The sequence below is a fragment of the Pyrgilauda ruficollis genome, unplaced genomic scaffold (assembly GCF_017590135.1).
Source record: "Pyrgilauda ruficollis isolate IOZ18807 unplaced genomic scaffold, ASM1759013v1 scaffold35, whole genome shotgun sequence".
In the NCBI taxonomy this organism is placed as follows: Eukaryota; Metazoa; Chordata; class Aves; order Passeriformes; family Passeridae; genus Pyrgilauda; species Pyrgilauda ruficollis.
In genome coordinates this window covers 8,231,771-8,247,163 of record NW_024524934.1, presented here as the reverse complement: position 1 = coordinate 8,247,163, position 15,393 = coordinate 8,231,771, and the positions used below count along the sequence as shown (strand labels likewise).

General features: G+C 38.5%; 1 protein-coding gene across 4 annotated transcripts in view; it reads right to left on the bottom strand.

Annotated features, from left to right (window-relative positions):
• Positions 1-416: 416 nt before the first annotated feature.
• Positions 417-15,393, bottom strand: part of E2F3 (E2F transcription factor 3) — a 41,113-nt gene continuing 26,136 nt past the window's right edge. For 3 of the 4 annotated variants that reach the window (XM_041475504.1, XM_041475505.1, XM_041475502.1), the window contains 6 exons: positions 11,963-12,074; positions 9,312-9,531; positions 8,572-8,730; positions 5,856-5,970; positions 3,431-3,569; positions 417-2,720 (listed from right to left, as the gene is read on the bottom strand). In XM_041475504.1, coding sequence (XP_041331438.1) covers positions 2,455-2,720; positions 3,431-3,569; positions 5,856-5,970; positions 8,572-8,730; positions 9,312-9,531; positions 11,963-12,074 — 1,011 coding nt within the window. In that variant the 3' untranslated portion in view covers positions 417-2,454. The remainder of the gene's footprint in view (positions 2,721-3,430; positions 3,570-5,855; positions 5,971-8,571; positions 8,731-9,311; positions 9,532-11,962; positions 12,075-15,393) is intronic. The other variant, XM_041475503.1, reaches the window with a different exon arrangement.

Here is a 15,393-nt window from a genome sequence, read left to right as displayed (position 1 = left end):
CTGTTTAAAGCTACTATTAGGAAACTTCTGGAGAATTATCAGTAGACAGGATAAGCAGATCTTCAACAACTGCTTTCATGTGATTTAATCCCACAGTAACACCATTTCTATGAAGTTCGCAAGAAGTCTGATCCTAATTCATATAAAAGGAGAGGGAATAAATAAAAATAAGTTTGTATAATCCCAACCTCTGGATCACCTGCTGTGCCTCTTAACATGTGTCTTTTATTCTTGTTTCAATCTGGCTTAAAAAACCCCACTGAACTTGTTAGCATCATTGAAAAAAAAATGGGATTGAAACTATCTGTCAAATGAGTGTTTGCACTAATAACGAAAACAGTAACAGGTTTCAAGAAACAGTATGACAGGCACCAAGAGTAAGAAAAATTTAAATAGCTGTATACAAATCTAAAGTCTTTAAAAAATTTCGTTTTTATTGATTCATTACCATACAAAATTTATTCAAATTACATCCATTTGAAGTGGTAAGATCACAGCTAGAGAACATGTCACCCTTTAGTAAATCTATTTACAAAACTCACCATAAAAGCTTTTTTTGTTGGTTTTTTCCTTTTTTTTTTTACAGTATTTTACAGAGGTTTGTTTTGTTTTTTTTTTTTTTAAACTAGCATACAATGCAAAGCTAAATTAGATTAGTATTTTGCCCACACACATTGGGACAAGTGTTTAATTTGTACAAAAAAAAAGATGGTCTGCATTATCTTCATTTTCTCTTCCCTCGCAAAAGTGCCCCTTTGTCTCGCAAATCTTCATGCTCACACAACTTTTACTTTCCTCTTCCACAAGACGAAAACTTTAAATACTACAATTTTATTTACAGATCCACATCTAAAAAAACTCTTAAAAAATTACAAACCAGCTAGAAAATATTCTGGCAGTGTTTACAAATTAATTCTATTGTACAAAACTGCTAGATAACTAAAGTGTGAGTTGAGAACATATATCAAATTAAATACAACTGCTGAATGATCTATGCAAACATTTGTACATATAAACACACACTTAACACTGTTTAACAGTTCTTTATGTGTTGCCCTTTATACATTTGTTATATTCCAAAACCCACACAGTCATACAGTTTCCTTATTAGTACTGTGACTTCTTGCCTTTTCGTGTGTGAGCTTTCATAGCAGCAACTCAATGGTACCAGAAAACCTGCATACATAATATTCTACTACAGTACAAATAGTACTAATTTTCTGAGTATGTCAGATAAGCACAACAGTAATGCAAACAAAAAGATTATATGGGCATCATCTAATCAACATTACATTAATTTAGCCCAGAACATGGCAAAATATTTTACACTCAAGAAAAAAAAAATTATTTAAGACTTCTTAGAATTCCTCTGACGTTCAAAAAATAAATATTGGTACTATACTATACTAGCAAAGATCTTCAAAAAATAAATGCAATTCAGTTGGTGTGGTACTTACAGTTATGTACTTTGGAAAAAAATTAGTTCCATTTTGCTGGCGAAGAGAATTATAAAAAGCTGTAAGCAGAGGAAGCTAACCCACTGAGATAAATATGATATATTGAACAAACAAAGCTTGGCATAAGTGTTTTCCATAGAGGGAAAAACCCACAGTGCATCTCTAGTAGGCACTTAACATGAAGCCCCACTTAGTACCACAAAAATTCTTGTACCAGTTCTAATGCACACTGGGGGCAGTAAAATTGAACTGTGCATCTTCGTTCTAGTTTAAAAAAAACAACCAACAAAAACTACTTTCACACACACACACGCACACACAAGCATTTTCAAAAATCTGCGATTACTACGAGAAGTGGCAGAACTTTATACTTTTCAATATCTGCAATATACACTACATTTACAGTGTATTTTCTTTTCATTAAAAGCTTTTAAGGACATAAGTATTTGACCTCATAATGAGACATATACATAGCTCAAAATGAGCATTATGACAGCAATTTAAACATTCCCACAAGTAGCTCAAGAATCCCATTCCACTCTTTTGCATTACTTCATATTTACGTTCACTGCATGTACAATCCATGTTGTGACACTCAAAAGACATGCATTCTCTGCAGAAGGCACGACCTGAAATACTATTACAAAATTGTTATTTAGGACTAAACCAGTCCATGAAGCCCTTCTCCAAAAGCCCACTTGTCACGGTAAGCAGAGACTGGGGGAGTGTGAAGACAAAACATCTACGGTCACCTGCTTGCACCTGCTGACTCGCAAGGCACTGGAGCTCGGGGTCAAGGAGAAGGCTCTGCTGGAAAAGCCTTCCGTTGTTTCTTATGGTGTTATAGGGAGTATTCAATTAAAATATCAGCACTGTTCAGGAGCCTAGTTTATTTAATAATGCTATTTTATGGTAAGTAGAGGACAACTCTGAATGACGGCAGGTTTTTTGATTCCATTAAAAAACATAGTTTAGATACGGACAGCACTTAAGACAATCAGCTGTATATAAATTCATCCATCAGTGAAGGAAGTTTCTCTAAATCATAAGCATCAAAGAGGTCACTGATGCCTTCTTCATCCCCAAGGCTCAGCAAATAATCTTCCTGAAGCAGAGGAGGCAGCAAATTCACAAATGGTCCTTCAAAGTTTGAGGGAATTTGGTCCTCGGTCTGCTGTAAAAGGTTGGCTGGAGAAGCCAACGGAGAGATTGTTGCCATATTTACTGAGCAGTCACCTTGTCCTGAGTTAGCAGAAGCCACTTCTGTGACAGAAGGGAGAAAAAAATAAAAAGTTGTCACATTTAATCTCAGTAGAAGTATCAGTCACAGATCAAACAAAGTAGCCACTGCATAAAGGGCCTTTTGTAAAGCATCATTTCAACAATAAAAAAATGGCCTCCATGTAATTTCTAGTTTGTTTTTGATGTGTTATGAAGGGCTTCTCAAAAATGATAATGTTGCTATCATCTTTGACTTTTCTATTAAAAAATTATCTTACAAGATTTAAACATCTACGGGGGAAATAAATCAAACATAGTGAGATGCCCATTTTTCAGTGGAGTTCATAGCCAAAACTGAGAATTTTCTAGGTACCAGATGTCATCAGTGAAGCAATGTAGCTTCACATATACCCATACACAGAGGTTTCTGCCTCTTGTGTTGAGATGGATCTTTACCGCTACTGTCTTATAGAAAAACTTAAAAGGAACAAAACTGTCTCTTTCTTCACTATTACATACACTTTGGTTATATATGATATGCAAATAGGAAACTCACTTTAAACAATTATGCAAATGAAAACCTATTTCTGACTATATCAACCAGAAATACATAGTGAAACATTGATACCTTAGCTTTTCACTTCTTAGAAAAATAAAGCCAAAGAAAAAGAGCTGGAAATCCGAAGTTCAAACTGAAACCTTTAATGTGAGCTTGAAGAAAGGCTATTAGAATTGCAAAGAAATAATTTTACCTTTGGAAATGGTTTTGGAAATATTTCCATTGTGGTCCTGACTATAGGTTTTCATTGGACTGAGGGCATCGTTTTCCTCTGGGCACAGATAAACTTCAATAGGTCCTTGAGTACTAGATAAATGTATCAATGCACTCTGCTAACAAAACAAACATCAGAATGGTGTTACACCAATGAACACAACAGAATACTGATGATACTGAGTAAATTCTTGCTGGGTAGTGAGTGTTTGACTACAGTTTTACTAATCAAAAGAACCTGAAAAGAACACCAAGCTTTTTTCAAGATGTGAAAGGTTTGGCTGATGTATCTTGCAGACTAGAACATAAAAACTTTTTCCACTGTAGTGCACAAATTTCAAAATCCCACCATTTTTACATGTCATATCATAAGAAGGAAGGCATAAAGGATTAAACTCCAAACATTTTCTTATAACCACAATAGCCTGGAGCATTCTGATGGAATGGAACTGTGGGATGCAGGTCACAGGTTTTATTATTATTCATAACAATAATATTGGATGTATTTGTATAAATGTTTCTGCTTTAAAAAGATGCCAAAACATCTTTCCCACTTTCTCAAGAGCCTTCAGCACCTACTCTACTGAACTCAGATACCTATATGTAAGTTCACCTACTTATCAGGCAACATTTCCAAATAACAAAAAAACTCCAAAGCAGACGCAATTTTCTTCACCCAAACTACTTATGTAAGTCCTTCTTCCCCCTCAAGGCAGTGATTTTGATGGTGGTTCTGAATATGAACTACTAATTTGTTGCAAAAAGTTACATTTTTCTTAACTTTCACACACTGATGCAATAAACCAAAATGACCCAGACACAGAAAACCTGCAAAGCTGCTTTTTGTATTATAACTGAAAATCATAAATTACTCCGGTTATAAATAAACCTGCTGCTGCTGTATTGCATCAATAGTTTTGTAAAAAGCATAAATATAGGCATTAGGTACCTCTTTCCAGACTTGTTTAAAACACTCCCTTTTGTGCTCTCTGACAAAATGCTCCTCTTATTATTTGGGTTCTGAGTTATGTAACATAATAGACAGCATTTACAAATACAGAGAACAACAACTGAATAGGGACTTGCCAGGGAAAACAGTTAAGAGTACTTAGGGCAATGCTACAGATAACTGGAAAAAAAAGGAGATGTAAAGAGCAGAGGTTGAAGAAGGAAGGTATTATTGAGTGACTGGAGTATGCAAAAAAAGAACACTGAAATGTAATAGCATGTGACAGAAAGAAATAAGACCTTACTGCCTGAAGCTGAAAATTAAATAAGGTGGGTATAGAGGATTAAGGGAGGTCTAAGCGCTAATTTTAATGACTGTGTGCATCTCTCTCTGCCTGCCTGATTTCACTGAATTAAAAATCAAAGCATAATGCCCAGGGGAAAGAAACAGGAAAGCAAACAACAATAACAGTATATATTTATGAATACTGATAAAAGATACCCTTTTACCATTGCAGCAAAATGATTTATTCTTCCTGCCAGAACCTGCAACAAGGTTCAAAGGGGAAAGTAAGGACAAAGGCAAAGAAAAGAAAAAAAGAAGGATGGAAACCAAAATGGGTCAAAGCAAGTGCAGAATAACCTTAGGAAAAAAAAGTGACAGGGAATCCAGAGTCTGATCCTGCCCACAGGGTAGCAGGTATGGCTAAGCTCACTTGGCTTGGTGTAGGGATGAAAGATGAACAGCTATGAACAAAACATTAGCAGTGTTTGTGGCGTCAGCCCCACCTCTAGTTGCTCCTTGAGTGAAGGAATTAGATACATTTTTTAAATCTCTAACCAAGCCATTCCTGCCAATTATTTCCATCTTTCCAACATATTTGAGTCTGTCTTCCCAAGTGAGAATTAAAGTAAGTGCCAATGAAGGAAAGATGATGATGATGATGAAAGAGGGAAGGGCAAGAATGTATTCTAGGAGTAAAACACAAATTTCTACAATACCTGTAATACTTCAGAAAAGAAACTCCTACATGAAAACATGTTTCAGTAAGTTAGGATATCAGTTACATACATTGTCAAGATGCTTAAGGCATTGAGTTATCCATTACTGAAGTAAGAATGCTGAATTTCTTGTCAAAGACTTTACATTGTTACAAACCAAGGAAATTTCAATTGTCAAGAAAGAGTTTCTCTTTACATAAAGCATAGCAAAGAAAATATCTGTAAATAGTGTGGATTACTCCGAAGAAATCTGAAAATGAGTGAAAAGGAACAAATAGTGATTGTTCTGTGTGAATTGATTTTTAAAGTTTCCCCTTCCTTTTCTACAGAAACATCACTAAAATGTGTAAGAATATAGGACTGGATACCTGGGCACATCACAGTAGGACTCAGGAGATGCTGTATCTGTAGAAAAATTATATATAACCTGGCAGGAAATGCCAGATTCTCCTTACCTCCACTGGGTCAGGCACTTCAAGTCTTGTTTCTGGAGGAGCTTTCACAACTATAACAGTTTGGTCTTTAAGGCCACTAATTTTTCGAATATCTTGATATGTCACATAAGCTAACGTAATCACTGTTAAGGGATTTTCCAACCCAGGTTACAATACACTCAGACTATTAGAAAAAGCAGGAGTCTTTGAATGATTTTTCCATTTTCTCCATTTCCAATATAGCTCTTGGCCCAAGGTTTTCTGTTCTCTACACTGTGATTGCCACGAAGCCCTGTGAGAACTTCCCTTTGATGTAACAGCTGGGGCCACTACTCAGTGAACAAAAGGGATTCTCTGTGCTGAGTGCTTCTCTCCTCCTCTATATGGGGGAAGCTACAGAAGCTAAGGTTCAACAATCTGAAATTATTCACAGACCCCTCAAAGCAAAAATTTTTATGCACTCGCTATCAAAATGCAGAGAGCTGAAAATCACTGAAAAAGTGTACAGGAATTTATAGGTGAATGCTATAGAAGTGCATACACAGCATCACTGAATCATAGAATGGCTTGGGTTTAAAAGATCATCTAGCTCCAACCCCCCTGCCATGGGCAGAGACACCTTTCACTAAACCAGCTTGCTCAGAGCCCCATCCAACCTGGCCTGGAGCAATTCCAGGGATGGGGCACCCACAGCTACTCTGGGCAACCTGTGCCAATGTCCCACCACCCTCACAGCAAAGAATTTCTGTCTAATATTTCATCTAAACTTCTAAACTTCTTTCAGTTTAAAGCCATTTCACAACATGTCCTTACTAAAAACTCCATCTCCAGCTCTCCCCCAGGCCCCCTTTAGGCACTGGAAGGTGGTATAGGGTCTCCCTGGAGTCTTCTCTTCTCCAGGCTGACAAAAATCCTAATTTCAGTTTACATTTGAGGGGTTTTGCAAACATAAATATATAATACATAGAACCTATATAAAGATGTATATATATAAACACTTATGCAACATTCATATATTTATATATTAATTTATATTATATAAAATTAGTTTTGAAGACTGTTTAAGCAGCTACTTTAAACCTCTAGAGCGCAGAATGTCAATTTCTGCATAAGCACAGAATAAATATGAATATTTTGCTATTCAACACGTATTTGTCAAAATGACAGTGTTTTGGGGTTTACTTCATGGGGAAGCCTCCTGTACTGATCCATGTAACTGAGATGTTAAAGTGCTTCTGGCTGTGAAAAGAACTGTGAACTGGCCATGATCACAGGCATACAGCTCCAGCTCTTTAGTTTTGTCATGTGTTACCTGCCATAACGTTTATGCCAGAGGAATAAAAAGCCTGACTTATTTTATATACTTTTGGGTGGTGTGAGTGTGTGCTGTTACTGAGCAGTACAGCAAGATAGACTGCCCAAGCTCCAGTACACACTGCATCTATCTTGGATCAAACAAGTCGAGAGGCAAAGTGACAGGTGATCAGATGTTGCGGTGTGATGTCATGGCTTGCCTCAGTTCCCTTGGTTTCTCCCCGAAATTTCCTTCCCTAGGTGGGGTGTCAATCACCTTTCCTTTCCCCACCCTTGACACCTGCTGGGCATTGTCTATCAATTGGTAAACTCCAATAATCATCTTTCACCCAAATGGCTTTTATCAAGGCTTTTACCACTTGTTAAATAAGGTTTGCAAAGGCAAAGTTCATCCCCACAGGATTCAGTGCTGCAAAAATTCAGAACTGTCATGTTCAGTTTTGTCTTGGTTATGTCTCTTCATGGATTACACTCTTAGCTAAAGGCAGTGCTGATCCTACTCCCCATTCCACTTGGTGATCTTTGGTTACATCAAAATGTCTATGAAATCCAGTCAAAAAGTCAATGTTCACATAGTTCAAGTACTTTTTACTGGTACGCCCATAGTTACTTCCTGTCCTTCAGAATAGAGAATAAATCGACTTGATTATCTAATCAATCTATTTGAACACTACTTACTATATATAGTAATAAGTTTTCATATCAGCATTTAATAAAATGCTTTCTTGTGTTGCTAATAGGTGGGAAATCCAAGGAAAATGACTACTGGTTAATTATGAAGTGCATTAACAGCCAAAATAAGTCATATGAACCTTATGCAATTTATTGTTGTTATTACATTAAATAATTCAGCCTAAGGTATTCTGAGAGCTCATAGAAGTTTTATCTATATTTTATTATAGATTCTCTAACCAGAGGAATCTGAAACTTTGTTGCAAGTTTCATACTAAACCAAATCCCTACATTATTTTCCTCTCTGTCCCTGTAATTTATATTTAAAGTGAAATAAATAAAAAAAAAAGTAATGACTAAACAAGTCTGTTACCTTATCAAACTTTCTCTTCATGCCTTTATAATTTCTGAACACATAAAACTGTGCTTTGCTCTAGGCTTGAAAAAAGCACAGGGCTATTGGATATCATCACTCATTAATGAGTGAAGGTTCTTAGCTCTACCGTATGTGAACACAAATGTTAACAGTCTCCTTCATGTATCACCTTTTCTGGTTTTCCTTTTCACGTTCCAGAAGCATTACAGGTTCAAGCTGCTTAAGCAGCTTTTATATCAAACTACATTAAAACCTTTTCAACTTCTAGGAGCTTCCAGTGCTTTCTTTCAATGGCATCACACAGAGGAAGTCTCCTAGCATTACAGGGCACAGCAAGGAGCCTGAGCACTTTTGAGGTTTTGGGAAAAAGGATATCTCTGATTCTCTGAGTCCTCCGTTAGCAGCTTGAGGTCCAGGGTGCAGCTTTGGATTAGCTCATCCAGTTTCTTCTCTTCCTGAGTCAGTTCAGTCACCTCCTTCGTGAGGCCCTGGCGCTGCGCCAGCATCCCACCATCCTCGGACAGACTGCAGCCCCTGCAGACACAGAGAAGGAAGGCTTCTGTAAAATCTGACCCTACACCATGGTAAAGGGGAGAGACAGGATTTCACACTGCAGATCAAGTTCTTTGCCCGTTCTCCCTAAACCCATCCCTAGCAAGTCAACGTAAACTACACTTGGCAGAAAAAGTATCTTTTTATCACAACACATTTTGGAACTGCCACCAAGATGTAAGAGTTGAATATTTCTAACTACTTCCAAAATCTTGTTCCTAACCACAGCTTAAAAAAATCCAAGGAAGGCAGTAGGTAGAGACACATACCTAAAACTTACTTCACATGCAGTAAATTAATGAATCTAGTTTTCAAACAAAATGCTGGTTTCTAATTTCCCTGACAAATGCTTTTTATAAAAGCATTTATAAAAGCTCTATATAAAAGCATTTATAAAAGCATCCCTTTTCTTAACAGAAAAATAGGACTTTATCCTGTTGGAAGGCATTTTGGATGATTGCTTGGAGCAAAGTGTTAGAACGAAAGGTGGGGGAAGAAAAACACTGCGGCCCTGTGATAGTGAAATCAGCCAGCAGGGATGGAAAAGGATAATGAATACTTACATCCACTGAATGTTGTTTTTGGATTTTTTCTTAATGAGATGGATGCCTTCCAGTACATTGGTGATATCGTAAATCCTCCTTTTTTGCACCTTGAGGACCTCTGCTGCTCTGTTCAAATCTAGGACCCCATCAGGAGATTGGCTCAGCAACTGAATGAACTTCTTTGTAAGAAGGCCAAGGGATGTATCATACCGAGTCTTTTCTGAAGGAGATTTTGGAGCTTGGAAGGAAAAGGAAAAAGAAAGTTAAATCGGTTTTTTTTCTCATTTTGGTTCCGAAAGCAGCAACCAAAAATGAAATTATATATATTATAGTTACTTCTTTCATTTTTACTGAAGAAATCTCTCATAACTCGCATTAAGACACAACTTACCACTACATATTTGTATTTCAAGATGTACTTTTCCAAAAGTCACAGGTACATGAGCAAATATATATGTTTTTTAAAATGCAAATATTTCCAGTAGTCTGATAGATACATATGGAAATATTCTGCTTAGGCTTTTACTATGTGAATTCATAATAGTATTTTTAGTATCTATTTATCCTGGCAGCAAACCCAAAAAATCCTCTGTGACTCTCCTTCATCAGTCTGATAGCCAGCTTTCATCAGGGTTTGATTTCCCCCTCATGTGAGATAAGTGTTTCATATGCAATTAAGCAAGACTTAGGTGTACTTCAGTGGGTGAACACAATGACAGATTCCATCAGCATCAGACTCCACAGCTTGAGACAACTCAAGTGAATTAGAGGAGATTGATATAAAATAAAATTTATGATCATCATTGCTTCATAACCAAGCAATGCTCAAACTGGGAAAGAGTATCCACGTCTTCTAAATTAGAAGTCAGCAAATTACTTGGACCAATTCATGGTTTCCATGCACAAATGCAGCATCTATATACTTCACAGATGGGCTTTTAAGAGTTTAAATACTTGGATCAGAATGACTCCCAATTCTAAATGTTCGAGGCCTTTCTGTCAAGGGGAAAGAGCCAGGCATTATTACAAGTCTGCTGGGCTGGTACATCTCAAACCCTTCATTTGCTTCCAGTATTACGCAGGGTGGAACACCGGCTGCTTTGGTGGTCTTTTTCATGTTTTCAGGGGTCATGTCCTGCATTGAACTGCAGAAGTCAGTCAAAACTGAAAATCCCACCGAAGAGTGAACCTCTAGATTACCCTGAAATATTCTGAAGACTACAATGGCTTTTCAATGAAAACCAAGATGTTGCATCTTTGCAAAGAGAACCAGCTAGCTGTATTACTTTGGGTAGACACAGCGCTTGTCTGCTCTAGGAAATGGAAGAATATTCATAGAAAGCTTGGGTTGGAAGTGCAACTTAGAGATCATCTAGTTCCACCCTCCCTGCCATGAATAGGGACACCTCCCACTAGACCAGATTGCTCAGAGCCCCATCCAACATGGCCTTGAAACACTTCCAGGGATGAGGCATCCACAGCCTCTCTGGGCAACCTGTTCCAATGCCTCACCACCCTCTGAGGAAAGAATTTCTTCCCAATCTCTCATCTAAATCTCATGCTCATCACTTACATGACCTTGTGGATTTAGAGCAAGGGTGGTTGGTTTGTCTGGGTTTTGTTTGGGGCTTAGAAAAGGGTAAGAGGATCAGAGTGATAATGGCAAGAAGTGACTGGAGTCCCACCTAAAATGGCTTGTGCTCCTCATCCCACACCAAATTCTTTGTACAGGTTTATCAATGCTGCAGCAGCATCCTGTGCACCAAACAGAACGGAATTTCTACAAGAATCCACCTCAGTTTAACATAGGCTTCATATAGCTTAATGAAATTTAGTTTAATTAAATCATCTGTGGTTGTTTAACTCCTATGCTTTAAGTTTGTATCTTCAACTAATTTCACTTTTCCTATCTGCCTCAATAGAAACCAGCAGACTGGTGAGGAAGGACCCCTTGTCATCTCTTGCTCTGACATCACTACCACTGCTGCCCCAGTCCTCTTTTTGCCCCACCTGGCTCCCTCTGCCAGCCTAACTCTACTGCTGAAACAGGACAGCAGGGCTACAGCCTCCAGCTTCTGGTGCAAGAAGCTCACTGCCCAAGGCAATGCAGATGTGAAAAAATTAGTACTTAGAGCAACTAGGCAGTGGCAGTATGCAGAGTCCCACTGCAGGGACAGAAGGCAGCTTGGATGCCACCAAGAGCATTTTTCGTGCAGCACTGCTGAGGTACAGCTAACATTAATTGCAAATCCCTGCCCAGGGAAAGAAGCCCTGGCAGCCAGCTGCTGTAACTCCAGCAGCCAAGGAGGAGGCTGGCCTGATGAGCCTTGCCTAATAACTGTGCAATCCATCCCATCACACCACCTTCATTCCTCAGCATCCACCTCTCCAAGCATCCCAGCATCATGTCCTTGGCTGAAGGAAGGGGAGGCCCTGGGCAGAGAGGATGCAGGCTGCCCAGCAGGCAGAGGGACACACCTGGCAGCCAGGAACCTCTGCAGCCTCTTTAGCAGCTCTGCAGCAACCCCTGCATGCTGCAAACCTGCTGTCCACTGTCCAGATGGGTGCTTTGTTGAGTTTGTTGCATACACATCTAGGTGAGGACAGCAATAAACACGCTCTAAGCTAGGTAAGGCAGACTGATGACAGCATGTTGCCAGTTCCCTTACTTTTTGGACTATCTGGACTTCTTGTTGCAGCTCTTCCTTTCCCCTTTGGTGTCTTTAGTCCTTCTGCAAGATACTGGTGGCCACTTTCTCCTAGCTCCAGCCTTCGTTTTGCCTATTAAAAAAAAAAAAAAAAAAGATTGTTAAGAAGTATATTTCAATCTATCAAACACAGTATTGGGACTACAGGAAAGGCAGAGAGTGGTGAACTTCTCACACCAAGGTATCAGTACAGGTTCATAGCCCATATGCATCACAATGGGATCCAAATATTTACTGGAATCTTAAGGCAGACTTAAACATATCACTCAAAAGCTAGGCTGATGAGGTTTTTATTTGAAAATTCAGCTATTTTTTTAGATTTGAAAAGCTGAGTGACCATTTCATGGCGTATTTCAGTCTAGTCTGGACTTTCTTGAATAGGTATGAAGGATTTTGGCCTTCACTTGAGTTGAGAACATTTCATTTAAGAAAAACAAAGACAGCCTCTCAAGTACCCACATGTATGAATCCGCAGAGCTGCATTTCCTTTGAAAAACTCCTTATATCCATCTAAGTTTCTGCAAAAGTAGTGCTAGGGCAAGTTATATTCCCTTCACTATCTGAGAGGATGGCTTTGAGGGGACCAATAATTTCCACTACTATGAACTTCCCATCAGTGAAATACATGACACAACACCAAGAGCAGCATTGGAAAAGTCTTCTCCTCTGCCTCTCAAAAACTTGTCCTCATTGAAAGCACAACCACTACACTTATTTCACATTAACTAGCACATGTGCTGCCTAAATTCAAGTAAGATGGAGCAAAAGCAGTATTAGATGGTGCCTGAAAATCACCTAAATGTTGCATTCAGATCAAAGGAAACACATCTTGAATAATGAAAATAGTGAATGAAACCATTAAACTTTGCAAAACAGAGACAAGCTGCAATGAAAACCACCACCAATATGAATTCTGTTCCTAGACAGAAACACAATATACTATCTTTGGAAACAATTCTATACCCTTCCCTGACACTCAGGTTACTGAAATTAAATCTGGGGATACTTGTTATCCTAACAATAGAAAGCACATTACCTGGAAGACACAGGAAAAAGAAGTTTTATGTCTAATCAAGTTTAGACAAATAACTGTTTCTGAAGAATGTTGTTTATTCAGTTAGAGTAATTCAGAGTACATGATTTGCTTGTTTTTTAAGATTCACCCCACAGGGATGGATAATGTCTCCTCAGTGAACCAAGAGCAAAACAGTATGTTCTGCTATGGAGTTGTAGACAGGTATTTCTGTATTGTGGATTTGTCTTATGCACTTTACCTTGCATCTGTGACCAACAGAAGGCTCTAAATAAAGTAATTTACATGCATTTATTTATGGATAGCTAAATAACATTTCTGTTGGACTCTGCTTGCAAACCTCAGACTTATTAAAACGCAAGTTAAAGCACATGAGACTCATACAAGGCCATGGTGTAACAGCACGTACAGAGCACTCAAGCCACTCTTCTCCACATTTTGTGTGAAGGGGAATAAAATTCACTGGCAACGGGGCAAAACTGAACTGCATCCTTCTAACCAACACAGGCACCACACTCCCAGCAGACCACTGGTGGCAGCTTCCAATAGCATGAAACACCTCTGCTCCATTCAGCTCTGTAATCCAAGGACACAGATTTCTAAAAGGTCAAGTGTTAACAAAAGCATCCAGCTAATATGTTTAGCCAATGTAATTGGATTAAATTAAGATTACAGCTATTCTACAGAGAGAAATACATTTCACACTTTTTAATGTAAGTATTTTTCCACCCTGAGAACTGTAACAGCAAAGGAAGGAGGGGTGAAAAGGGAACAATTCAGGGCGTGGGAAGACTAGGCCAAAGGGATACAATTAAAGATAAAAGAGAATCTCAAAACCAGGTGTGAGAAGGAGGGGCAACGCTTAAGACGTAAAATCCAGAGATTTGCAGCTCTCTCCATCAGAAGAGAAACTTAGGTTTGGATTATACATCAAAACTTTTTGTCTCAACTTGTCTGCAAGACACAAACAACAGTATTTTGCCTCTGCTTTTGTGGTTAAAGACTTATATAAATTTTTCCCGTGAACTTCAAATAATCTGAGAGAATGCAGACAGCATCCTTTGGTTGCACAGAGCAGCAAAAGCCTGCCTGCATGTGCTGGGGCTGGTACAAACACCACACTCTTATCAAGCTCACCAGCACAGTGCACCTACAGACATTGTAGGGCTAGTGAAAAAAATACCACATGACAGAGAGAGCTCTACGAGATAGCTGGTTTTTAGGGTACAAGAAAACCTGAGAGATATACAGAGCAAAACATTTTAGTGGAGTTTAAAAGATCCTGATTACTGACAGGCAATTTTAGGAAACCCTGAGGAATGTTTAATTTCAGGCCAGATGTTACACGTCACTCAGCAAGTCCTCGCTTCCCCTTCCTGTTTTACAAACTTCATAACTGATAAGATGCAGGACTGAAGTGCTGTATTCTCTCAATTTCTTCTTTCATGAATTACAAACTAAAGATTTCCTAGTGCTGTTTTGTTTGCACTCGAGATCCTTGGTGACTCACAGTTTCTCTCCCATCTCCAAAATTATTCATAGTGCCTTCCGATATCTGGCTTCTCTTCAGAAATCTCAAGATCTGTGATCAGCAGAACCAGTGAGCCTTTTAAAAAAACATCTTGATTTGTGTCATTTGTTTTTGCTACAGCACTATACTCATTATTTGCACTATTTATACAAATTAGCATTATTTGTCCTTGCATTGCTTGATCAATCACTGCATGCACAACCATCTGACACAGTAAGAGGGACCTGCTAAGAAGTAACAAGCCAAAGGACACCAGCACAAAGCATCCCAAATGACAGGGACAGATAGGAAGCAAAGGGACTAAAAATTTCTCAGGGACATTAAACCTGAGTGCAAGAAATGGGAAGTCAGATTCTTTAGGGAGATGGTAAAAGGAGCACAAAATACATGGAACTATGAGACAGGTAAGCCACAAACAGATACATTCCAGTAAGACATGCAAAAGTAACAGGAAAGCAAGCATCTCATTAAGCTAAACCAGAGACCTACCCAACCCCTTGGTCCAGATGTAATTGCGGCATCAACTGCTTTAACTCAAGTTTCTCTTCCAATACTATGAGCAATCCCTGATATAGATACAACTACAGACCCATTGTTCAGTGCAGACCATTAAAACCTAGTGACACCTTGAGCCCTATGTAGGTTTGCCTTTTTAGCTTCAATCCCTTTTTTAAAAAAAAGGCAAAAATAAACCCAGATAGCTACCACAATCCACATCAGAGGCAAACCCACAAGAATGTCTTTCCTAAGAACACTTGTCTGTAGAGGAAAATAGTTTAAAAACTCCCAGGATAAGCTAAGTATTTTCAAGTACACAGGACCTGATGC